This window comes from Sphaerodactylus townsendi, linkage group LG16 (genome assembly GCF_021028975.2).
Source record: "Sphaerodactylus townsendi isolate TG3544 linkage group LG16, MPM_Stown_v2.3, whole genome shotgun sequence".
In the NCBI taxonomy this organism is placed as follows: Eukaryota; Metazoa; Chordata; class Lepidosauria; order Squamata; family Sphaerodactylidae; genus Sphaerodactylus; species Sphaerodactylus townsendi.
In genome coordinates, this window is record NC_059440.1 from 5,984,389 (window position 1) to 6,007,609 (window position 23,221).

At 54.6% G+C, this 23,221-nt stretch overlaps 2 protein-coding genes across 8 annotated transcripts in view; one reads left to right on the plus strand and one right to left on the minus strand.

The window, feature by feature from the left end:
• The window catches only part of RPS6KB1 (ribosomal protein S6 kinase B1), a 24,463-nt gene extending 21,958 nt beyond the window's left edge, over window positions 1–2,505 (minus strand). Inside the window, exon 1 of the mRNA XM_048518564.1 lies at window positions 2,098–2,505. Within this exon, the coding sequence (XP_048374521.1) occupies window positions 2,098–2,169 (72 nt within the window). The 5' untranslated portion in view covers window positions 2,170–2,505. The remainder of the gene's footprint in view (window positions 1–2,097) is intronic.
• On the plus strand, window positions 2,481–16,001 carry TUBD1 (tubulin delta 1). Of its 7 annotated transcripts, none has more exons than XM_048518569.1 (7): window positions 2,481–2,721; window positions 5,977–6,042; window positions 6,123–6,324; window positions 8,244–8,391; window positions 9,742–9,958; window positions 13,350–13,581; window positions 14,158–16,001. In XM_048518569.1, exons 3-7 carry the CDS (start codon window positions 6,153–6,155, stop codon window positions 14,394–14,396), a joined length of 1,008 nt encoding a protein of 335 aa, XP_048374526.1. In that variant the 5' UTR covers window positions 2,481–2,721; window positions 5,977–6,042; window positions 6,123–6,152; the 3' UTR covers window positions 14,397–16,001. The 7 variants fall into 7 exon arrangements, with proteins under 7 accessions (XP_048374526.1, XP_048374527.1, XP_048374525.1 ...); XM_048518570.1 differs by lacking the exon at window positions 5,977–6,042 and having other exon boundaries at window positions 14,158–14,435; window positions 15,023–16,001; XM_048518571.1 differs by lacking the exon at window positions 2,481–2,721 and adding an exon at window positions 2,764–2,796.
• The last annotated feature ends 7,220 nt before the right edge of the window (window positions 16,002–23,221 follow it).

Below are 23,221 nucleotides of genomic sequence, written 5' to 3' on the forward strand. Positions count from 1 at the left end.
CTTTTTGGCTCCTTTCCCTCCCTTATCTCTCAACCCCTCCCATTTTGGGTCAATGCAAGGTTTTCCAAATCAACTATTACTGCATATGGCACCCCCAGCTTCTGTAAAGTGAAGGAGGGTGATGGGAAGGAACACAACTAGCTAATTTCGTAACCTGAAATTTCTGTATGACCAGGTTACACTGCTGATACACAAATGTTTGCACAGAAAACATCAAAGATGTGAATGAACAAACACACAAAGATGTTGTAAAAAGCATTCTGCTGGTTACTTTGTCCAGCATCCTTTGAGCTGTCCTAGCATAGTGGCCAAGAGCCTCAACCAGGAAGGTAGCCAGTTTAAACTTACAGCTACCCACAAAATAGCGTAGTCTTTGGAAAAGCACTCTTATCCTCCTTCCCCCTTCTGCACCACAAGGGTGACACCAGCCTACATTACAGGGCTGTTCTGTTATAAGTGACATCACTGAACAAGCTATACTATTTACTGCTTTATTAACATGCCATGTTTAATACTACCGATTTGTTCGTCCGCAGTCCCAGCCCTATTACATTGCTAGTGAGATTTCTATTCAAATGACTACATTTTGTAATAACCCATCTTAAGTCTAATGGAAAAGGCATACTACAAACAACATATGTAAAGATAAAATAATTACAGGAGCAATAGTCACAACAGCAACAAGCTACATGCTTTTGGAAACTCGGAAGCGGAGCATTCAGGGAGAACTCCCTCTCCATTGCTTCCTTCCTCTGCAACCGCTCCTATCTATGAAGACTGCATTTAGGTACCACACCTAAGAATTTAAGTACCCTGGCTGAATCACACTGCCGACTTGCATTTACAAACAGCGGCCAGCCAGCTGTTCTTCTGGAAACCCAGAAGCGAAGAACAGGGGCAATGGCCCTACCCAATCCTCAGCAACTATAATCCAAGAGTATCCTTCCTCTGAATACCCGTGCAGCTAATACAGCCAATTTCCCTGCTTCTTGCACTTTAAACCCCAAATCAGCACCTTACAGCAGCGAAGCAACATTGCTTTCCAGGACAGAACACTTCTTATACCCAAAAAGCATCACTACGAGCAGGGCGGGGGGGGGGGGGGGCAGGGGGAGAAAGTCAGACAAATATGCTGGCTCATGCCTTGACAGACGCTGTTCTGTAGCGCGAGAATCTGAATGGGACCCTATAAGCTCGCACACCGCCCATAGGAACCATCTGCCCAAGAGTTATTTCTAGAAATCCGGCTGCTCTTCCTGCCTCCTGCAGCAATAGGCATCCAGGGACTGGGGGCGGGTCCAGAATGGGGGTGGTCACGGGGTTGCCAACTCCAGCCCTGGGCATTCCTGGAGAGTGGGAGGGAGTGGCCTTGGAGGGAAGCCCCTATAGCACAGGTGTCAAACTCGCGGCCCTCCAGTCGTTATGGACTACAGTTCCCATCATCCCCTGCCAGCATCATGCTGGCAGGGGATGATGGGAACTGTAGTCCATAACATCTGGAGGGCCACGAGTTTGACACCTGTGCCCTATAGGAAGGGAGTTCACCTAAAAGCCATGACATGCCCACAACCTGCCCTTCTGAAGGGGCCATTTCCCTCGGGGGGTGGGGAGGGATTAGTCTTCGCCATGCGGGCCCCACCTGACTTTTGGGGGAAAATTGCAGGCCCCACCTAGAAGGGGGCAATTGAGCGGGCCCAGGATGGGAGTGGCCACGGGGCTGCCAACTCCAGCCCTGGGCATTCCTGGAGATTGGGAGTGCTCTTGGAAGGGGGAGCTTAGGAAGGGTGGTCACCCAGACTGCCCTTCCGAAGGGGCCGTTTCCTTCGGGGGTGGGACGGGCTGGTCTCTGTAATGCGGGCCCCAGCTGGCATTTGGGGGGAACTCCGGGCCCCTCCTGGGAGTGAGCAGTTGAGAGGCGAATGAGGGGGAAAGGGAGGGAAGGCCCGGGAGGAGAAGAGGGCGGGCGACGGAGGCTCCTCGGCCGGTTCCCCACCCCCGCCCAAAGCTCCTGGAGAGCCTCGGCGAAGTCGGGGCGCCCTTCCCCCCTCCCCTCGAGCCCGCCCTCCCCTCAGGGCCCCTCACCAGGCCGGGCCTCACCCCCTCCTCCAGCTCCTCATCCGAGGCCACCTCCTCGGGCTGGTCCAGGTCGATGTCGAAGACGCCCGCCATGGCCCGGGGGAACGCGGGGCGGGGCGGCGCGGGGGACCCGCCGCCGTCTCGCCGCCTGCCTGCCTGCCTTCGCTACCGCCGAGAGCGCCGAGCGGGCCTGTGGACCGCGTCCTCATGAGCCCTCCGCGCCAACCCCCAGCGCCGCCGCCATGACGGCCTGCCAGGCCCCCCCCTCAGTCGACGCCTGCGTGCGGCCTCCTCCGACGCAACTGCGCAAGCGCCAAACGCGGCGGCGAGGGACGAGCAGGGGAGCGACCGCGCCTTCTTTCTCGCCGATGCGCACGCGCGAGGAGGGCCTCCGTCCTCCCTCCCAGCTTCCCTTTCGCCTCACTGCCCTGACTGGAACGTGCGACTCTGTCACCGACTTTTTTTTAAAAGCCCTCTCGCTTCCTGAGCATGCGCCGAACGGAAACCCCTGTCGCCGCCGCGCATGTGCGCTGAGCCAACGGCCCTGCCAAAAATTTCCCGCCTGAACTCGAGCAGTTCAGAGATGGAGGGGCGGGGGAATGGAGAATGTACGCATGCGCCTGGAGGGGAAGCGGCCGTGAAGAGGTACAACCGTTAACTTCCTGAGGGCGGTTGAGGTTCGCCCTAAAATTGCTTAGCCCCGAAGGGAACCATTCAGAGGTGGGATCCAGCAGGTTCTCACAGGTTCCCGAGAGGGGGTTACTAATTATTTGTGTGTGCCAAGAGGGGGTTACCAATTGGGTCCGCTTTTCCGTTAGAAATCCCATTAGGCCCAAAAATCATAAAGTCCTGTTGTTTCCTATGTGGCTGGTTAGCGACGGTAGAAAACGGGATCATTCTCCCTGTTGGGCTGTTTTAAAAACATGTTTTAGAAATATGGTAAAGTTCCTTGTTTAAGGACAGTCTCCTTCTTTTGATTTCTAGAAACAAAATTAAGTATTTGAAAGTATTAAGTATTTGACAGGTAGTCAGTTAGAGGAGAAGTAGTTGTTTCTGTTGGCAGTAGACGATAGGACTAGCTGTAATGAGTTTAAATTATGGACAGAAAGATACCAGCTGGAAATTAGGAACTTTTTTTTTTACAGTAAGAGTTTTTTACAGTAACAGGGATATTATTAATGCCCCGCCCCTGGAATGCCCGGCCACGCCCCCGTAGTGCCCCACCCAGCCCCATTGGCCCTACGCCGTTGTTTGAATCCCACCACCATGGGAACCTGTTGCTAAAATTTTTGGATCCCACCACGGGAACCATTGCTAGTACCATGTTTCCCCGATTAATTTTTGCTCCCAAAGATGCTCCCAAAGGTGTTTTTTTCAGGGGATGTCTTATTTTTCTGTGTTCTGTTCGTCGGGCATGCTTCCAAACAAAAACTTTGCTATGTCTTACTTTCGGGGGATGCCTTATATTTCGCACTTCAGCAAAACCTCTACTATGTCTTATTTTTAGGGGATGTCTTATATTCGGGGAAACAGGGTATTTTGTTTTAATTAACACTGTTAAGGAAGCCGTGCAGACTTCAGTAATTGCGAATGTTAGTTTGTCGTAGCAAAATGATACAAAAAAACGATTGGCGCCTTAAAGACCAACAACTCCGATGCACCTGAGGAAATGTGGCCGTGTGTGACCCACAGTGGCTCATGTGGAAACCATGCCGTGAAATCTTTTGAGTGACGCCAGGTTTTTGCTCTCTGCATTTTATGAGTGCATCGTTAAATGCTGCGTTAAGTGCCGTTTATTAATGCTGTATTAAATGTTGAGCTATTTAAAAGCCTAGTGGGTTAAAATGATTGCAGAGGGTCGTTAATTTTTGTTGCCATTAATGTTGCCGTTAATGTTGCTCACATAACGCAGCACAAAGTCTTCCATTACCATGAATTGCTGTTTAGATAAGCTAATAATTTGTAGTGCTAGCATAGTTTAATATGGCTGTCATGGAAGAGTATTAAGCCAGTATTTACATAAGGTAGTACTAAATGTGAATATGACATTAATAAAACATACATTGTCCAGGCTGACCTGATAACTGTCAATTCTCAGGAGCTAAGAGTAGAGTTAGTATTTGGATGCGAGACCAAGGAAATGCAGGGTTACTACATAGAGGCAGGCAATGACAAACCACCTCTGAACTTGCCTTGGAATCCATAAGGGATTGCCATAATTCAGCTGCGATCTGAAGACAAAAAAAAGCCAACTGTAGTCTAATGCTGTAACCACCATTATTGTCATAAGAACTAGCCTGCTGGATCAGACCAGAGTCCATCTAGTCCAGCACTCTGCTACTCGCAGTGGCCCACCAGGTGCCTTTGGGAGCTCACAGGCAGGAGGTGAAAGCACCTGGTCAGCTAAGGCATTTGCAATCTGAGATCAAGGAGGATCAAGATTGGTAGCCATAGATCGACTTCTCCTCCATAAATCTGTCCAAGCCCTTTTTAAAGCTATCCAGGTTAGTGGCCACCACCACCTCCTGTGGCAGCATATTCCAAACACCAATCACACGATGCGTGAAGAAGTGTTTCCTTTTATTAGTCCTAATTCTTCCCCCCAGCATTTTCAATGAATGCCCCCTGGTTCTAGTATTGTGAGAAAGAGAGACAAATTTCTCTCTGTCAACATTTTCTACCCCATGCATAATTTTATAGACTTCAATCATATCCCCCTCAGATGTCTCCTCTCCAAACTAAAGAGCCCCAAACGCTGCAGCCTCTCCTCATAAGGAAGGTGCTCTAATCCTGCAATCATCCTCGTTGCCCTTCTCTGCACTTTTTCTATCTCTTCGATATCCTTTTTGAGATGTGGTGACCAGAACTGAACACAGTACTCCAAGTGCGGTCGCATCACTGCTTTATATAAGGGCATGACAATCTTTGCAGTTTTATTATCAATTCCTTTCCTAATTATCCCCAGCATAGAGTGTGCCTTTTTCACAGCTGCCGTGCATTGAGTTGACATTCCCATGGAACTATCAACTAAGACACCCAAATCCCTTTCCTGGTCTGTGACTGATAGCACTGACCCTGTAGCGCGTATGTGAAGTTTGGATTTTTTGCCCCTATGTGCATCACTTTGCATTTTGCTAGTTGTATAGGATCTAATTTTGTATTGTTTACAATCCTGTTTACACTGCATGATTTTTTTTCCAGATTTTAATGCCACTCTTCCTCCTAGGATCTCAGTAAACATAGTTCCTCCCCACCCACCCTCTCCATGATATCCTCACAACAAACCTGCAAAATACGTTGGGCTGAGGGTAACAGGCCTAAGGTGACCCCTCAAGCTTTTTGACACACTGGGGATTTGAGTCCAGAGAGCAGCAGTGGCGTAGTGGCTAAGAGCAGGTGCACTCTGATCTGGAGGAACCGGGTTTGATTCCCAGCTCTGCCACTTGAGTTGGGGAGGCTTATCTGGGGAATTCAGATTAGCCTGTGCACTCCAACACACGCCAGCTGGGTGACTTTGGGCTAGTCACAGCTTTTCGGAGCTCTCTCAGCCCCACTTACCTCACAGGGTGTTTGTTGTGAGGGGGGAAGGGCAAGGAGTTTGTAAGCCCCTTTGAGTCTCCTATAGGAGAGAAAGGGGGGATATAAATCCAAAACTCTTCACTCTCTCTCAGGTATAGTTTAATACTATAGCCACTGTTATTATCATCTTCATTTACAGTTCGCCTTTCTAATTGAAACTACATCATGCTCGTTCATGTTAATGTTAACTGTTAATAGTAATTAAGGTACTAAATGAATGCACACTCTTGTTAATATGAAGTTTTGTTACTAGAACATGTTAGTTACTTGAATGGCTGCATAACATATTTAATAATCTTTTAAAATTATTTATTATATCAGGCCAGTACTGAAGGGACCAAAATTTGACTCACGTTAGTGATCTGGAAGAGCTCCGTAGGCAAGAAAGTAAGCATAAAAAATAGGAACTGATAGTCCACAAGCCCATTTGAGTCCTGCACACAGGTAACCCTATTTTTCTTGTTCAGGGATGAAGCTAAAACAGGATTAAGGCAAGCATGTCAATCATTACAATACAACTTGGGCAGTGCGGTAACCAGATTGGCCGTGAGGTGTTTCAGACAATCTCCACAGATCTCCATAGCACACGCGGACTGAGTTCCAGAAAGGAAAATGATGCCTATCGAGCAGCTTCCAAAGAGCGCTTTTTCAGTGAGGAGGAAACTGGAGGTATGATAAAATAGGATTTTTTTTCTTTCCAAACCACACCTCTCAACACAGCAATCCAGTGCTTAGAGACATTTGCTGTATGCAGTTGTGCATTAAGTCCACGAGAAGAATCCAGCTGGATCAGACCAGTGGCTTATCTAGTCCAGCATTGTGGGGAGCAGCAGTGGCGTAGGAGGTTAAGAGCTTGTGTATCTAATCTGGAGGAACCGGGTTTGATTCCCAGCTCTGCCGCCTGAGCTGTGGAGGCTTATCTGGGGAATTCAGATTAGCCTGTACACTCCCACACATGCCAGCTGGGTGACCTTGGGCTAGTCACAGCTTCTCGGAACTCTCTCAGCCCCACTTACCTCACAGGGTGTTTGTTGTGAGGGGGGAAGGGCAAGGAGATTGTCAGCCCCTTTGAGTCTCCTGCAGGAGAAAAAGGGGGGATATAAATCCAAACTCTTCTTCTCTTCTTCTATTGACTTGCCTTGTGTGATTTGTTTTACTGGTTTGTTTTGTTGTGTTGATTAATTTTTGTATTTTTGTTGTTGGTTTGAGCAGGTCTAAAGAGGTATTGTACATATCAACTGAATAAATAAGTAAATAATCCTGTTTCATACAGTAACCTATTAGTTACCCTGGAATAGAGCACTGAAACCAAGATCTTTCTCTGCTTAAGTTTCCTAGCTCTGTTATTCAGATGTTAGCTGGGTCTGGATGTGAAGTTTCCCCTTAGTCACTGTTATCAGCCAATAGCAACATTAGATGTTTTTGCATGACAAAGTACTTACTAGTACAATATTTTCCTTTATTTTAAAAGTCAAGTGATGAGTCATAGTGTGGAGTGAGGGTAACTTATCAGTCACACCACAAGCAGTATCAAATACGTGTCCTGATAGCAACTAATTTCCACCTAGCAATTCTGACAGCAATAGGTGTGCTCCCTGCATCACAGGAAGAGAAGAATTGCATTTTCTCATATTCAAAATACAGCACATCTAGTGTTGAAAAAAGTGATGTCTCCTGCAACAGAGGGGCAGCCTTGCAGGAAGATGTCTGGGCCAAATGCGACAGGTCAGCTTTTTTAAAAATCACATTTGTTGTGCTGAAAAATAGAAGTCTTGGAAGGGCTATTGCAGTGGCGGCGAACCTATGGCACGGATGCCAGAGGTGGCACTCAGAGCCCTCTCTGTGGGCACTTGTGCACAGAGTTCATCATGTGGGAGGGTGGTAGAAAATCACCCCCACACACACACACACATCTAGGCTGGCCTGGGCATGATCCTTTACCTGGGAGTAAGCTCGGTTGCTGGCAATGGGGCTTGCTTCTGAGTTAACCCTCCTAGGATCGTGATTCACCCATTTGAAGCGTTGCACTGTTGCTTCACCAAGCTTACTCCTGAGTAACGCGTGCCTCGGAGCCAACCATTTTTTCTAAACTAAAACCTCAGTATTCAGGTTAAATTGCCATGTTGGCACTTTGCGATAAATAAGTGGGTTTTGGGTTGCAATTTGGGCTATTTCGGTCTCGAAAAGGTTTGCCATCACTGGGCTATTGAGATGAGTGCCCCATAGTTCATCCGTGTGAAACTATTTCTAGATCTCTTCATAGCCTTTATTACAAGGCACTCTGAATTTCCGTAGCATGTAAAAACTCTGTTTTTCTGCAGTATTTTTCAAACATGGGAATATACATCCGTTTGCTGGTGCTGGATGCATATGAATACAGGAGGAGCCAACTTTGAATTTAGTGTTCATTGCTTCTGGTTGTGCAGAAATCCTGTGTATTTTAGTTGGGTTTTTTTTTGGTGTTCTCAGGAAGCATATTAAAAGCATATTGACAATACGTATCTTTCTCTGTAGTCATCCTCAGTTCTTGCTAATTAAAACAAATAAATACAGCATACATGTTGGGCTTATCTTTTCTTCTACTTCAGTTCCAGCTGCTCGGGCAGTTCTTGTTGACATGGAACCCAAAGTAATTGGGCAGACTTTATCAGTGGCCTTGAGGTCCGGCTCCTGGAAATATGACCATCAATCACACTTCTGTCAAAAGCAAGGTTCAGGAAACAACTGGGCCAGCGGGTATGCACGACTGTTTTGTGGTTGCCAAAGGAATTATTTCTGAGACTTCTACCTCAGTGATTCAGGTGCAAAGATCCTCAAGCTGGTTTGCAGTTAAACAAAGAACCTGTTTTGATACCACCTAAATCTGTTTATAGAACCGAAGGCATGGTTTGAACTAATGCTTAAGGGCAAATTACCTTGGAAATGCTTGTATGCTTTAGCCACTCAGCACTCTTTAGCTGCCGAGGCTTTTGGACATGGTGCTAAAGTCCTAAATAAACAAACTCACCTTATCGAAACCTCTCCATGCATGCTTTTCTGAGATATCAAAGGAAGTGCAAGCTTTTCTGAGATATCAAAGGAAGTCCTTCGGGACCACATTACCCCATATGTCCCGGCTCGACCTCTGCGTTCAGCAGAGGCCAGTTTACTGGAGGTCCCTGGCCCCTCAATGACGCGGCTGGCCTCCATTCGGGCCAGGGCCTTTACGGCTCTGGCGCTGGCCTGGTGGAACACTCTCCCTCCAGCTGTCCGGGCCCTGCGGGACCTTGGGGAATTCCGCAGGGCCTGTAAAACTGAGCTGTTCCACCAGGCCTTTGGAGAGACCAGCCGCTGAGGGTGCCCCCTGCCCCCTCCCCTCTGTTCCATATGGGTCCCTAACATCGCCAGGGGACCACCGCTTATCTCTTCTTGGGAGGGGTTGCATAAAGGGTTTCGTGGGGCAGCTTTGTTTCTTTTAGGACATAACTGTTGTTTTAAATTATATTTATGATTTTATATATGATGTTTTATATTGTACAATGCCCTGAGCCCTTCGGGGATAGGGTAGTATATTAAATCAAATTATTATTATTAATAATAATAATATAGCAAGGAAATAAACTGTTGCACAAAGCTGTAAAGAAGGGCCGTCTTGAACACTATTGAAGTCCCTATCACAGTAGAACCAAAATAGCCTCAGAACACTCACAAACGTGTCCTTTAACTCTCAGACCCCATGGATTAGAATGTGTCCCCATTCGGTAAGATGATGGTTTTTGACACTTTGAAGGAAACTTACTTACCGGTACTTACACTTGTTGTCAGAAGGAATAAGGTGACTTATTTATTTAACTGAAACATTTTGTAAGTTGCTATTTTTGCTTTATTTGGGAGTCTGCCGTTTAACTCTGGTGTGATAGCCTGAGCGTCAAAAATCATTTTAAAAAATCCCGAACTTCAAATCTTATCAGTCATTCCACCCCGAAAGGCAGAATGATCGTCACCTGCCTGTACTTGCTTATGCACCAAGTAGATCTTTTGTGTGTTTATTTCAGTTGTGCATTAATTGAATTGCCTCTTGTCATTCTTTCTACATCACATACGTAGTTATTGCATTCATGGGCCCAAACACAAAGAAGCCATCATGGACCTGGTGCAGAAGGAAGCTGAGAAATGTGACCAGCTGAGCGGCTTCCTGATCCTCCTGAGCATGGCTGGTGGGACTGGGTCAGGCCTGGGAGCTTTTGTGACCAGAAGCTTAAGGGATGCCTACCCAACATCATTTCTGCTGAATCATGTAATCTGGCCCTACAGCCTGGGAGAGGTGAGTGGAGCAGCTCTGTACAAACATCTGACGTTGCAAAATTTTTCTGATGGGCTGTCCCTTTTTGTTTGACCCTTCTTTGCTCATATTTATCTGGATCACTGGCAGAGGTGGGGTCCAGCAGGTTCTCACCAGTTCCCGAGAGTGGGTTACTAATTATTTGTGTGTGCCGAGAGGGGGTTACTAATTGGGTCCGCTTTTCCATCTCCACGCCCTGGTTTCCCCAAGAGGCATACTGCCTTTGAACGTGAAGGTTCCATATAGCAATTGCGACTAATAATGTAACTCCCTGAACTGGGTTAATCCCTTCCAGGTACTGCAATTCATGGATTCTCAGCCTTTTGTACCTTTTATCTCACCAGTCTCTATCAAAGAACCTGTGTGTTTCACCATTGCTGTGTTCAGATTTGTGAGTTGGGGCATTTTCTATAATGTGATGATGATTTAGAAATGACCTGGTGCAAAAAAACATTTTTGGGGTCGTGGTGGGGTGGCATGCTCATGGGAGGGGGGGGGCATCCAACTCAGGTTTTGCCCAGGGCTCAGGTTTGCCTAGGTACGCCTCTGCCCCCTTTGATGAGGGGGGGCTGGCGAGGGAACCTGTTACTAAAACTTTTGGATCCCACCACTGATCACTGGACCCTGTTTAACACTGGAAATGAAGATTTTAAAGAATTGTGAGAAAACTCTTGTGTTGCAAAGCAAACATAAAACACTTCCATGTTCTTTGCATCATTTTACACACACACATCTGTAACTGGATGAATCCAGTAACAACTTCCTTGCATTTCTGGCTAAGCCATTGCAAAACTTTAACATCAAAGAGAGAACTTAGCTATCTGTTTGTTCAATGCCGGGGTGAAGCCACATCAATTTGGTAGCAAGTACGTTTCCAAATACTGAATTTTGCTAGCAATCCGCTTGCTATCAAGGGCAGAGCTACATACTGTCCTGAGACCCACCTGTTGGTATAACAAACTATTTTTATATTAGAATTATATTGCCATACAGCTGCTACATATGATGGTGTCTCAAGGCAATGGGGTGGGTCTCAAGCAATATGTCACATGCTTTGCGGCCTGGTTTCTCCGGTTAACAAAGTTTGGAAAGATTTTGGAAGGACACCAAAAAAATGGCTTCTAACTTTGTGAAGGCCTCCTAGGGGACCCTTTAAACATCCAAGAAGCAGAGGGTGTAAAGTTCACAAACAGTTGTATCAGAAAGAGTTAGGTAAAAAGAGGTTTCTTCTCCTCCATAACCAGGTTGTCCAAAAACAGGATTGTCCATTGCTCAGCTTTTCTCCACATTCCTGTCTTCAGTGGGGTTCCCTGTTGTAGAATCAGAGAGTTAGAAGAGATCCCCAAGGGCCATCAAGTCCAACCCCCTGCAGTGCAGGAACACACACTCAAAGCACTCCTGACAGATGGCCATCCAGCCTCTCTTTAAAAACCTCCAAAAAAGGAGACTCCACCACACTCCGAGGTACTGCATTCTACTGTCAAAACAGCCCTCACTGTTAGGAGGTTTTCCCTGATGTTTTGGTGGAATCTCTTTTCCTTCACCTTGAACCCATTGCTCCTGATCCTAGTCTCTGGAGCAGCAGAAAACAAGCTTGCTCCCTCACCAACACGACATCCCTTCAAACATCTAGATGTGGCTATCATGTCACCTCTTAACCATCTCTTCACCAAACTAAACATCCCCAGCTCCCTAAGTTTCTCCTCGAAGGGCATGGATTCCAGACCTTTAACCATTTTGGTTGCCCTCCTCTGGACCTGTTCCACCTTGTCAGTATGCTTGAATTGAGGTGCCCAGAACTGTATACAAGATTTCAGGTGAGGTTTAACCAATGCAGAATAGAGAGGTACAATTACTTTGTGTCTGAGCAACTACCTTACTTTGCCACTGTCTGCAGCCAGCCATAGAAACCTCTTCCAGTCAGAGTAGAGAGTAGCTGGCTAGATGGCCTGTCTCAAAGTAAGTTGGTTATAATGTTCATTAGTGACAATATACGTATTCTGTGCAAAAGATCCCCAGATTCAGCTCTGACATCTCCACAAGGAAAATGTCTTTCTAACATTTCTAACAGCCACAGCTGTGGCCAGGCTGAGTACTTAGTGTTAGACAAAAGAGGCTGATGGCTGCACGCAATATAAAGACAGCTTCGTTTGCAAAAAAATATATATTAAAAGCCCAATTGCACGTGCCCAGTAGGAGTCTAGAGTTGTTGTTTTGTTCCAACATTGCTGTGTTTCAGAACAAACCACCTTTGAACTTTCTGGGGGTGGGGAATGGAAAGGCTAAAGTTTGATTTGCACCTTAAGTAACTCTTTCCATTGTGGCTCAAAAATCTCCGCTGGTTACAGATAACTCAGAATAGGAGCTTATCAGTAGTCGCTTGCAGTAGCTCTTTAAAGTCTCTGGCAGGAATTCTTTCCAGTCAAGACCACCTGAAATCTTTTTCACTGGAAAGTTAAGGAATTAAGCCAGGGACCATCTTCACGCGGAATATGTGCCTCCTCCACCTCTGATTCATGTCCCCTCCAAGATGGGTTATATCCAGTGGTGGGATCCAAAAATTTTAGTAACAGGTTCCCATGGTGGTGGGATTCAAACAGTGGGGTAGCGCCAATGGGGCTGGGCGGGGCACAGCGGGGGCGTGGCTGGGCACGACGGGGGCGGGGCATTAATAATTTCTCTGTTACTGTAAAAAACTCTTACTGTAAAAAAGAAAGTTCCTAATTTCCATCTGGTATCTTTCTGTCCATAATTCAAACTCATTATAGCAAGTCCTATCGTCTACTGCCAACAGAAACAACTACTTCTCCTCTAATTGACTGCCCGTCAAATACTTAATACATTCAAATACTTCATTTTTGTTTCTAGAAATCAAAAGAAGGATACTTTCCTTAAACAAGGAACTTTACCATATTACTAAAACATGTTTTTAAAACAGCCCAACGGAGAATTATCCCGTTTTCTACCTTTGCTAACCAGCCACATAGGAAACAACAGGACTTGATGATTTTTGGACCTAATGGGATTTCTAATGGAAAAGCAGACCCAATTAGTAACCCCCTCTCGGCACACACAAATAATTAGTAACCCACTCTCGGGAACTGGTGAGAACCTGCTGGATCCCACCCCTGGTTATATCCCCTTCTGGAAAAAAATGTTATACGTGAAAGCAGTTATGCAATTATAATATTACTTGTTTATCTGTCATCTGTTTCTTTAAAATGGTATGGAGTCTGTGGACTATGAATAAATAAATCTGTATCTGTATTTATTTTATTTATTTATTTTTTCAATTTATTATACCGCCCCATCCCCGTAGGGCTCTGGGCTGTATGAACGCAGTTGCTCTGGAATCCTATTTGTACCTCTCTAGGTTATTGTTCAAAACTACAACTCGGTCCTGACCCTCTCACACCTCTACCAGACCTCCGATGCTCTCCTTGTTCACGAGAACGATGCCATCCACAGGATCTGCGCACAGCTCATGAACATCAAGCAGATCTCTTTCCAGGATGTCAATCAAGTCATTGCGCATCAGCTAGGAAGCATCTTCCAGCCAGCTTATTCCTCTGATGGTGCTTCTCAGTACAGCAGAAGTCCTCTAGGTGGGTATTTGGTATTAGGGGTGCCATAATAATCCACCTGATTATTATGCAGCAGTGGCTTAGTGGTTAAGAGCAGGTGTATTCTGATCTGGAGGAACCGGGTTTGATTCCCCGCTCTGCCGCTTGAGCTGTGGAGGCTTCTCTGGGGAATTCAGATTAGCCTATGCACTCCAACACATGCCAGCTGGGTGACCTTGGGCTAGTCACAGTTCTTCTGAGCTCTCTCAGCCCCACCCACCTCACAGGGTGTTTGTTGTGAGTGGGGGAAAGAAAGGAGTTTGTAAGCCCCTTTGAGTCTCCTTACAGGACAGAAAGCAGGGATATAAATCCAACTCTTCTTCTGATTTGTTATTGTCATGTGTGGACAAAGATCCTCTCTTGGCCTTTGTTGACCCCCCCCCCCTTCCCACCCCAAGACCTTTTAGTTCATGTGGGGACAAATCAAAGTGATCTGGTGTGATCAGGAACACTTTTTTAAAAAAATTGGGTTTGCCCTCCCTGACAAAGCTGGTCTCAAATGAAGTTAACATAAAAACTTAAGCTTTATTTCGGGTTTTTTTTCCTTTTCTTTCACAGGTGACCTGATGGAAGCTCTTGTGCCTCATCCAGAATTTAAAATGTTGGGTCTCCGGAACATTCCGCAGATGTCTGAAAACTCTCTTGCTTTCAGTACCTTTGCGTGGCCTGCACTCCTGAAACACCTGAGACAGATGCTTATTGCTAATGCCAAAATGGAAGAAGGTAGAACTCTTTGTTTTATTATTAAAAATGTGAAAGTCATTACAATTTCCAATAACATTGTCATTAACTTTTAAGTACATAACCATTAAAGATACAACATTTGTATACTGTAAGTTAATAAAAACGCGAAGGAAGGCAAGTGGGAAAATCTGGAATGGATTGCAATGGGGGGAGCCTCTCCCCCAAAAAAGGAAACTTGCCAAAAACTTAAGGAAGTGAAATGTAAGACAGTTCTATTTATAGTAATCAAAATAACAGTACTTATCATCCAGTCCGTGCTCAAAGCGTTAAGTTCATTCATAAGTGTAGGAATACGCTTACTTAAAATTGCGGTTTGGACCATCTTAGAAGCTCCGCAGCCAAGGAGTTTGCCAACCTATTCCATCCTTCTAGGCACTAAACTTCACGGAAATTACATCTACTTGCAACTCCACATGCTGGCATTCATCTGTTCAGCCACTCGCGCTCGCGCACGTCATTCATGAAAGGTTTCCTACACTTATGAGTGAACTTAACGCTTTGAGCACGGACTGGATGATAAGTACTGTTATTTTGTATTACATGTTGCAGTATCTGTTATATGTATTTAATATTGATTACTATAAATAGAACTGTCTTACATTTCACTTCCTTAAGTTTTTGGCAAGTTTCCTTTTTGGGGGGAGAGGCTCCACCCGTTGTGATCCATTCCATACTGTAGGTTAATGCCAGTTAAGGAAAAGAACGTTTAAAAACCTCACAAAGAAAAAAGGGGTGGGGGGGGGAAGAAAATTTTTTTAAAAAAAAAATCATAGTCAATAGGATTAATAAGTAAGATTAAAAAAAGAAAAACCTTGACTTTCCAACATTGTGCGAGAAATTTCCTTCAACCTCCTAGTTCCTTGAGTCTGCACATACTACAACTAAATTAATTATATCTTTCATACAGACTACTCTCTAGTCAGATATACATAAATCAATATTTCTTATGATTTTATCTCATATTTATATTTTTATAATTATTATCTCCTTGTGGCTCTTATATGAGCCTTTCAAATGTATGTGTTGTTGATCTTATGTATGTTCTTATGTGTTTTTGCATTACTTCTCAGAGCGTGTATATATAATCTTAGAACTACTAAATACATCTCTCGAAGGCCCCTTCCGCACATGCAAAATAATGCTTTTTCAAACCACTTTCACAACTGTTTGCAAGTGGATTTTGCCATTCCGCACAGCTTCAAAGAGCACTGAAAGCAGTTTGAAAGTGCATTATTCTGCATGTGCGGAATGAGCCGAAGAGAGGGAAGAAGGTAGAACTGTTAATTGACTTAAAAGCTTCTCTGAGAGAGCGGTGGGCCCGATCCCTCACCATGGCTGTTCCCCTCCCCACCCAACTGACTGGTTTAAATCACACAACCACCTCTTCTTCCTTTGCCTATGGTAGAGGAAGTCCTGAACCTTTGTGAATCTTCTGACATCTTTAAAACTCTGACACAGAGTGGTGGGCACAGCCGCAAAATGGCCACCATAAAACTTCTGCCACAGGACACCTACAAAATTGCTTCTGCAGCATACATCACAGTGAAGATCCTTGTGCTGCGGTAGCAGCTGCCACTGAAGCAACATACAAAACTGTAATGTATTGTATTGATTGTGAGGTACTGTATTGTTTTAAGAGTCTGCAGCTGTTGCACTGGAATTGGTAATCAGTAGGTGTGTTATATTGAGCACAGCTGCAGAGTGATTTTAGGCTATGTGTGAGTAGCAGCTTTGAAATAAAGCACCATGTTTTGTTCCTCCGACTCCTGATTCTTTGAGACATAACATATTGGCGACAGGAGGATAAACTTATGACGAGTCTAGCAAGTTTTTGTGAAGCAAGGACTGTGAGTAAATTATGGCTTTTCAAGGGCAGCTGGAACAGTTTAATTTGGAGTTTCCTTTGAAGTGGCAGAGTTATGAGGCCCGATTGGAATTTTATCTTCTGGCAAATGGCATAACAGACCCAGAAAGGAAAAGAGCCGTGTTTTTGAGCCTCTGTGGTGAAGGGGTGTTTGACCTCGCCTCAGCATTGATAGCGCCAAAGAGACTTATCAGCAACACCGCTTGCTAGAGATACTTTCGACTGCATTAAGGAACCATTTCATTCCCCAACCGTCAGAAATAGCTAGACCGGAGTGTTTTTTTATAAAGCGTGGATCAGGAGGGGACTGAAAGCATTGCAGATTATGTTGCAGTCTCACTGGCGGTTGGCACAACAATGTAATTTCCTCCAATTTGGAAGAAATGTTAAGGGGATGCGTCCTGGTGGTCTGTGGCATTCGAGAGGCACCATTGCAAAAGTTGCTGCTGGCAAGAGACAGACTTGACTTTTCAAAACGGCATACCAAGAAGCCTTGAATTTTTGAACTTGCTGCAACCTCTACCGGAGGTCGCGACAAGCCAGGAGCTCCACAGAGATTGCGTAAACAGCTGGCAGTGGGACTGTAGACCCGGGTAATGGTGAAATTCAGAGACTGCAGCATGGTTACGCAATGAGAGATGGGAAGACCACCACAACAAGAGGAGGAGGATGTTAACAGAGAAATGTATATGAGTTGTGGTGGGCCCCATGAGAGAGAAAGGTGTAAATTTAAAGAGGCACAATGTTTCTGCTGTAAACGTTGGGGGCATATTGGGGAGAGTGTGCAGAGAAAAAAGGCATCAGGGACCAAGAAGACATGTTCCCGGCTCATCTGCTACTAACACTCTGTGCTGATGCACTGCTGCTAGTCCCCATGTAGCTGGCTTGACTGGCCAACCCCACATGAGCAGTGTGATGGTGTTTGCGACGCGAGCTGGATGTAATACTCAACCACTGTGCAACCCGAGATCCAGCGTAAGTTGTCGGTGACTGTGAAGAAGATCCAGGATGTCCCTTTGTGTGATGGAAGTGCGGATTCTGGGTCAGCATTCTCCATCGCTTCATGTGGGACACCTCTATAAAAAACATTTTGCCCACAGGATGATTTGGACATTCAATCTTTGTGACTCTACCACTTAATTTCACGGATTATCAAGCGGACACATAGAGTACCCTGTGGTTGGCATGTACGTAATGTCCATGTGAAATATCATTATGTTTTGATGGATGTTTGAAATTGTTAATAGTGGAAGGAAAGGGCGGACCGAGAGCCTATTGGGGTTGGACTGGTTTGGGAGGGGTTGGGAATTGTAATTACTGGAATTCATGAGGTTAGCAAGTTGACATGGGAGGTGCTAGTGGGAGAATTTAAGAGTGTGTTTGCTGAGGGACTGGGGCAGTATAAGGGGTCCACCCATATGTCATTGCATCTTGATCCCTTTAGAAGTACCCCCCCCCAATACGCCTAAAATCCCTACGCGTATTCCATTTGCTTTGCGCTTCTAAAGTGGATGCAGAACTAGATCGGGTTATTGGAACAGGGAATATTGGAGCCAGTGGTAGAAATGCAAAATGGGAAACTCCAATTGTGACCCCTATGAAGGCCACAATGAAATAGGGATGTGCGCATTTGTGCTGGATTATGGGAGTGCACAATTAACAAGGCATTGCAGAAAACATCCGCACTCCAGTGCCAGTTGTCAGTCAGTTGTTAGCCAACATTGGCAGGGGGAAAGGTTTTGCAAAATTAGATCTAAGCGCAGGCATACCTACCAACAGCTGGAAGTGGATGATGCCACTGCAGAAGCCCAGACGATAAGTGGGACTCACAGGGGCATTCAGAGTAAAGCTGCCTGCAATTTTGGAGTGAGCCATTGAGCTCCTGTGATATTCCAGAGTTCGATGGAAGAAATATTAAGAAACTTGCCGGTAGTCATACCATATTTTGATGATATTTTGATAGTGGGTGCAACTCGAGGAGGAACTGATGACACAGGTACGGAAAGTACTGCGCAGCAGCTTCTCAGATGTAGGGTCATATGCCGTTAAGCCAAGCTTGAAAAATGCGATGTTTGGAGTAAGCGCAAAGTAGAGTTTTTGGGATACATGGTAGATGCAAGGGGAATCCACCCGACATCAGCAGGAAGGTGAGGGGCCATCCTCCAGGATGCCCCAGCACCACAGTCAAAGCAAAGAGTTACAGGCATTTTGGGATTAAGCTAAATTTTTACCATTCATTCTTAAGTAAAGCATAAGGCCATTACTGGAGTGAGCCACTTGCACCGCTTATTAGGATAAACGGGCAGTGTGGGCAGCGGACAAGTCAGCATGAGAAGGCATTCGAGGATGTCCGAAATCGATTGTTGTCATCAGAAAAGTGTATTGGTTCATTTTGGATGAGAGGGAAGCCATTAATTTTGACGTCGGCGATGCCTCCTCGCACATTATGGAGTTGGAGCAGTGTTGAGATTTTCATCAATTGGAGTGGATATGCGGGAAGCTCCAATTCGCGTGGTATTATCTCTAGGACGTTGTCTACAACGGTGATTACGCCGCCAGCCTTGATAAGGAGTGCATTAGCAATAGTGGCTGGGGTTAAGAAGTTTCCATGATTACCGTGTATAGGCTGACCATTTGCCAATTGTTACAGACCATAAGCCGCTGTTTGGGGGGTGGGGGGGGGGGGGGGTGGGGGGGGGGGGGGGTGGGGGGGGGGGGGGGTGGGGGGGGGGGGGGGTGGGGGGGGGGGGGGGTGGGGGGGGGGGGGGGTGGGGGGGGGGGGGGGTGGGGGGGGGGGGGGGTGGGGGGGGGGGGGGGTGGGGGGGGGGGGGGGTGGGGGGGGGGGGGGGTGGGGGGGGGGGGGGGTGGGGGGGGGGGGGGGTGGGGGGGGGGGGGGGTGGGGGGGGGGGGGGGTGGGGGGGGGGGGGGGTGGGGGGGGGGGGGGGTGGGGGGGGGGGGGGGTGGGGGGGGGGGGGGGTGGGGGGGGGGGGGGGTGGGGGGGGGGGGGGGTGGGGGGGGGGGGGGGTGGGGGGGGGGGGGGGTGGGGGGGGGGGGGGGTGGGGGGGGGGGGGGGTGGGGGGGGGGGGGGGTGGGGGGGGGGGGGGGTGGGGGGGGGGGGGGGTGGGGGGGGGGGGGGGTGGGGGGGGGGGGGGGTGGGGGGGGGGGGGGGTGGGGGGGGGGGGGGGTGGGGGGGGGGGGGGGTGGGGGGGGGGGGGGGTGGGGGGGGGGGGGGGTGGGGGGGGGGGGGGGTGGGGGGGGGGGGGGGTGGGGGGGGGGGGGGGTGGGGGGGGGGGGGGGTGGGGGGGGGGGGGGGTGGGGGGGGGGGGGGGTGGGGGGGGGGGGGGGTGGGGGGGGGGGGGGGTGGGGGGGGGGGGGGGTGGGGGGGGGGGGGGGTGGGGGGGGGGGGGGGTGGGGGGGGGGGGGGGTGGGGGGGGGGGGGGGTGGGGGGGGGGGGGGGTGGGGGGGGGGGGGGGTGGGGGGGGGGGGGGGTGGGGGGGGGGGGGGGTGGGGGGGGGGGGGGGTGGGGGGGGGGGGGGGTGGGGGGGGGGGGGGGTGGGGGGGGGGGGGGGTGGGGGGGGGGGGGGGTGGGGGGGGGGGGGGGTGGGGGGGGGGGGGGGTGGGGGGGGGGGGGGGTGGGGGGGGGGGGGGGTGGGGGGGGGGGGGGGTGGGGGGGGGGGGGGGTGGGGGGGGGGGGGGGTGGGGGGGGGGGGGGGTGGGGGGGGGGGGGGGTGGGGGGGGGGGGGGGTGGGGGGGGGGGGGGGTGGGGGGGGGGGGGGGTGGGGGGGGGGGGGGGTGGGGGGGGGGGGGGGTGGGGGGGGGGGGGGGTGGGGGGGGGGGGGGGTGGGGGGGGGGGGGGGTGGGGGGGGGGGGGGGTGGGGGGGGGGGGGGGTGGGGGGGGGGGGGGGTGGGGGGGGGGGGGGGTGGGGGGGGGGGGGGGTGGGGGGGGGGGGGGGTGGGGGGGGGGGGGGGTGGGGGGGGGGGGGGGTGGGGGGGGGGGGGGGTGGGGGGGGGGGGGGGTGGGGGGGGGGGGGGGTGGGGGGGGGGGGGGGTGGGGGGGGGGGGGGGTGGGGGGGGGGGGGGGTGGGGGGGGGGGGGGGTGGGGGGGGGGGGGGGTGGGGGGGGGGGGGGGTGGGGGGGGGGGGGGGTGGGGGGGGGGGGGGGTGGGGGGGGGGGGGGGTGGGGGGGGGGGGGGGTGGGGGGGGGGGGGGGTGGGGGGGGGGGGGGGTGGGGGGGGGGGGGGGTGGGGGGGGGGGGGGGTGGGGGGGGGGGGGGGTGGGGGGGGGGGGGGGTGGGGGGGGGGGGGGGTGGGGGGGGGGGGGGGTGGGGGGGGGGGGGGGTGGGGGGGGGGGGGGGTGGGGGGGGGGGGGGGTGGGGGGGGGGGGGGGTGGGGGGGGGGGGGGGTGGGGGGGGGGGGGGGTGGGGGGGGGGGGGGGTGGGGGGGGGGGGGGGTGGGGGGGGGGGGGGGTGGGGGGGGGGGGGGGTGGGGGGGGGGGGGGGTGGGGGGGGGGGGGGGTGGGGGGGGGGGGGGGTGGGGGGGGGGGGGGGTGGGGGGGGGGGGGGGTGGGGGGGGGGGGGGGTGGGGGGGGGGGGGGGTGGGGGGGGGGGGGGGTGGGGGGGGGGGGGGGTGGGGGGGGGGGGGGGTGGGGGGGGGGGGGGGTGGGGGGGGGGGGGGGTGGGGGGGGGGGGGGGTGGGGGGGGGGGGGGGTGGGGGGGGGGGGGGGTGGGGGGGGGGGGGGGTGGGGGGGGGGGGGGGTGGGGGGGGGGGGGGGTGGGGGGGGGGGGGGGTGGGGGGGGGGGGGGGTGGGGGGGGGGGGGGGTGGGGGGGGGGGGGGGTGGGGGGGGGGGGGGGTGGGGGGGGGGGGGGGTGGGGGGGGGGGGGGGTGGGGGGGGGGGGGGGTGGGGGGGGGGGGGGGTGGGGGGGGGGGGGGGTGGGGGGGGGGGGGGGTGGGGGGGGGGGGGGGTGGGGGGGGGGGGGGGTGGGGGGGGGGGGGGGTGGGGGGGGGGGGGGGTGGGGGGGGGGGGGGGTGGGGGGGGGGGGGGGTGGGGGGGGGGGGGGGTGGGGGGGGGGGGGGGTGGGGGGGGGGGGGGGTGGGGGGGGGGGGGGGTGGGGGGGGGGGGGGGTGGGGGGGGGGGGGGGTGGGGGGGGGGGGGGGTGGGGGGGGGGGGGGGTGGGGGGGGGGGGGGGTGGGGGGGGGGGGGGGTGGGGGGGGGGGGGGGTGGGGGGGGGGGGGGGTGGGGGGGGGGGGGGGTGGGGGGGGGGGGGGGTGGGGGGGGGGGGGGGTGGGGGGGGGGGGGGGTGGGGGGGGGGGGGGGTGGGGGGGGGGGGGGGTGGGGGGGGGGGGGGGTGGGGGGGGGGGGGGGTGGGGGGGGGGGGGGGTGGGGGGGGGGGGGGGTGGGGGGGGGGGGGGGTGGGGGGGGGGGGGGGTGGGGGGGGGGGGGGGTGGGGGGGGGGGGGGGTGGGGGGGGGGGGGGGTGGGGGGGGGGGGGGGTGGGGGGGGGGGGGGGTGGGGGGGGGGGGGGGTGGGGGGGGGGGGGGGTGGGGGGGGGGGGGGGTGGGGGGGGGGGGGGGTGGGGGGGGGGGGGGGTGGGGGGGGGGGGGGGTGGGGGGGGGGGGGGGTGGGGGGGGGGGGGGGTGGGGGGGGGGGGGGGTGGGGGGGGGGGGGGGTGGGGGGGGGGGGGGGTGGGGGGGGGGGGGGGTGGGGGGGGGGGGGGGTGGGGGGGGGGGGGGGTGGGGGGGGGGGGGGGTGGGGGGGGGGGGGGGTGGGGGGGGGGGGGGGTGGGGGGGGGGGGGGGTGGGGGGGGGGGGGGGTGGGGGGGGGGGGGGGTGGGGGGGGGGGGGGGTGGGGGGGGGGGGGGGTGGGGGGGGGGGGGGGTGGGGGGGGGGGGGGGTGGGGGGGGGGGGGGGTGGGGGGGGGGGGGGGTGGGGGGGGGGGGGGGTGGGGGGGGGGGGGGGTGGGGGGGGGGGGGGGTGGGGGGGGGGGGGGGTGGGGGGGGGGGGGGGTGGGGGGGGGGGGGGGTGGGGGGGGGGGGGGGTGGGGGGGGGGGGGGGTGGGGGGGGGGGGGGGTGGGGGGGGGGGGGGGTGGGGGGGGGGGGGGGTGGGGGGGGGGGGGGGTGGGGGGGGGGGGGGGTGGGGGGGGGGGGGGGTGGGGGGGGGGGGGGGTGGGGGGGGGGGGGGGTGGGGGGGGGGGGGGGTGGGGGGGGGGGGGGGTGGGGGGGGGGGGGGGTGGGGGGGGGGGGGGGTGGGGGGGGGGGGGGGTGGGGGGGGGGGGGGGTGGGGGGGGGGGGGGGTGGGGGGGGGGGGGGGTGGGGGGGGGGGGGGGTGGGGGGGGGGGGGGGTGGGGGGGGGGGGGGGTGGGGGGGGGGGGGGGTGGGGGGGGGGGGGGGTGGGGGGGGGGGGGGGTGGGGGGGGGGGGGGGTGGGGGGGGGGGGGGGTGGGGGGGGGGGGGGGTGGGGGGGGGGGGGGGTGGGGGGGGGGGGGGGTGGGGGGGGGGGGGGGTGGGGGGGGGGGGGGGTGGGGGGGGGGGGGGGTGGGGGGGGGGGGGGGTGGGGGGGGGGGGGGGTGGGGGGGGGGGGGGGTGGGGGGGGGGGGGGGTGGGGGGGGGGGGGGGTGGGGGGGGGGGGGGGTGGGGGGGGGGGGGGGTGGGGGGGGGGGGGGGTGGGGGGGGGGGGGGGTGGGGGGGGGGGGGGGTGGGGGGGGGGGGGGGTGGGGGGGGGGGGGGGTGGGGGGGGGGGGGGGTGGGGGGGGGGGGGGGTGGGGGGGGGGGGGGGTGGGGGGGGGGGGGGGTGGGGGGGGGGGGGGGTGGGGGGGGGGGGGGGTGGGGGGGGGGGGGGGTGGGGGGGGGGGGGGGTGGGGGGGGGGGGGGGTGGGGGGGGGGGGGGGTGGGGGGGGGGGGGGGTGGGGGGGGGGGGGGGTGGGGGGGGGGGGGGGTGGGGGGGGGGGGGGGTGGGGGGGGGGGGGGGTGGGGGGGGGGGGGGGTGGGGGGGGGGGGGGGTGGGGGGGGGGGGGGGTGGGG

Bases quoted from the DNA above. Each gene is read 5' to 3' on its own strand.
- TUBD1 (XM_048518568.1), top strand. From the start codon at position 6,153: ATGTCAATCATTACAATACAACTTGGGCAGTGCGGTAACCAGATTGGC. The intron at 6,325-8,243 runs GTATGATAAAAT...CTTCTACTTCAG, and splicing joins CAGTGAGGAGGAAACTGGAG to TTCCAGCTGCTCGGGCAGTT. The intron at 9,959-13,349 runs GTGAGTGGAGCA...GTACCTCTCTAG, and splicing joins GGCCCTACAGCCTGGGAGAG to GTTATTGTTCAAAACTACAA.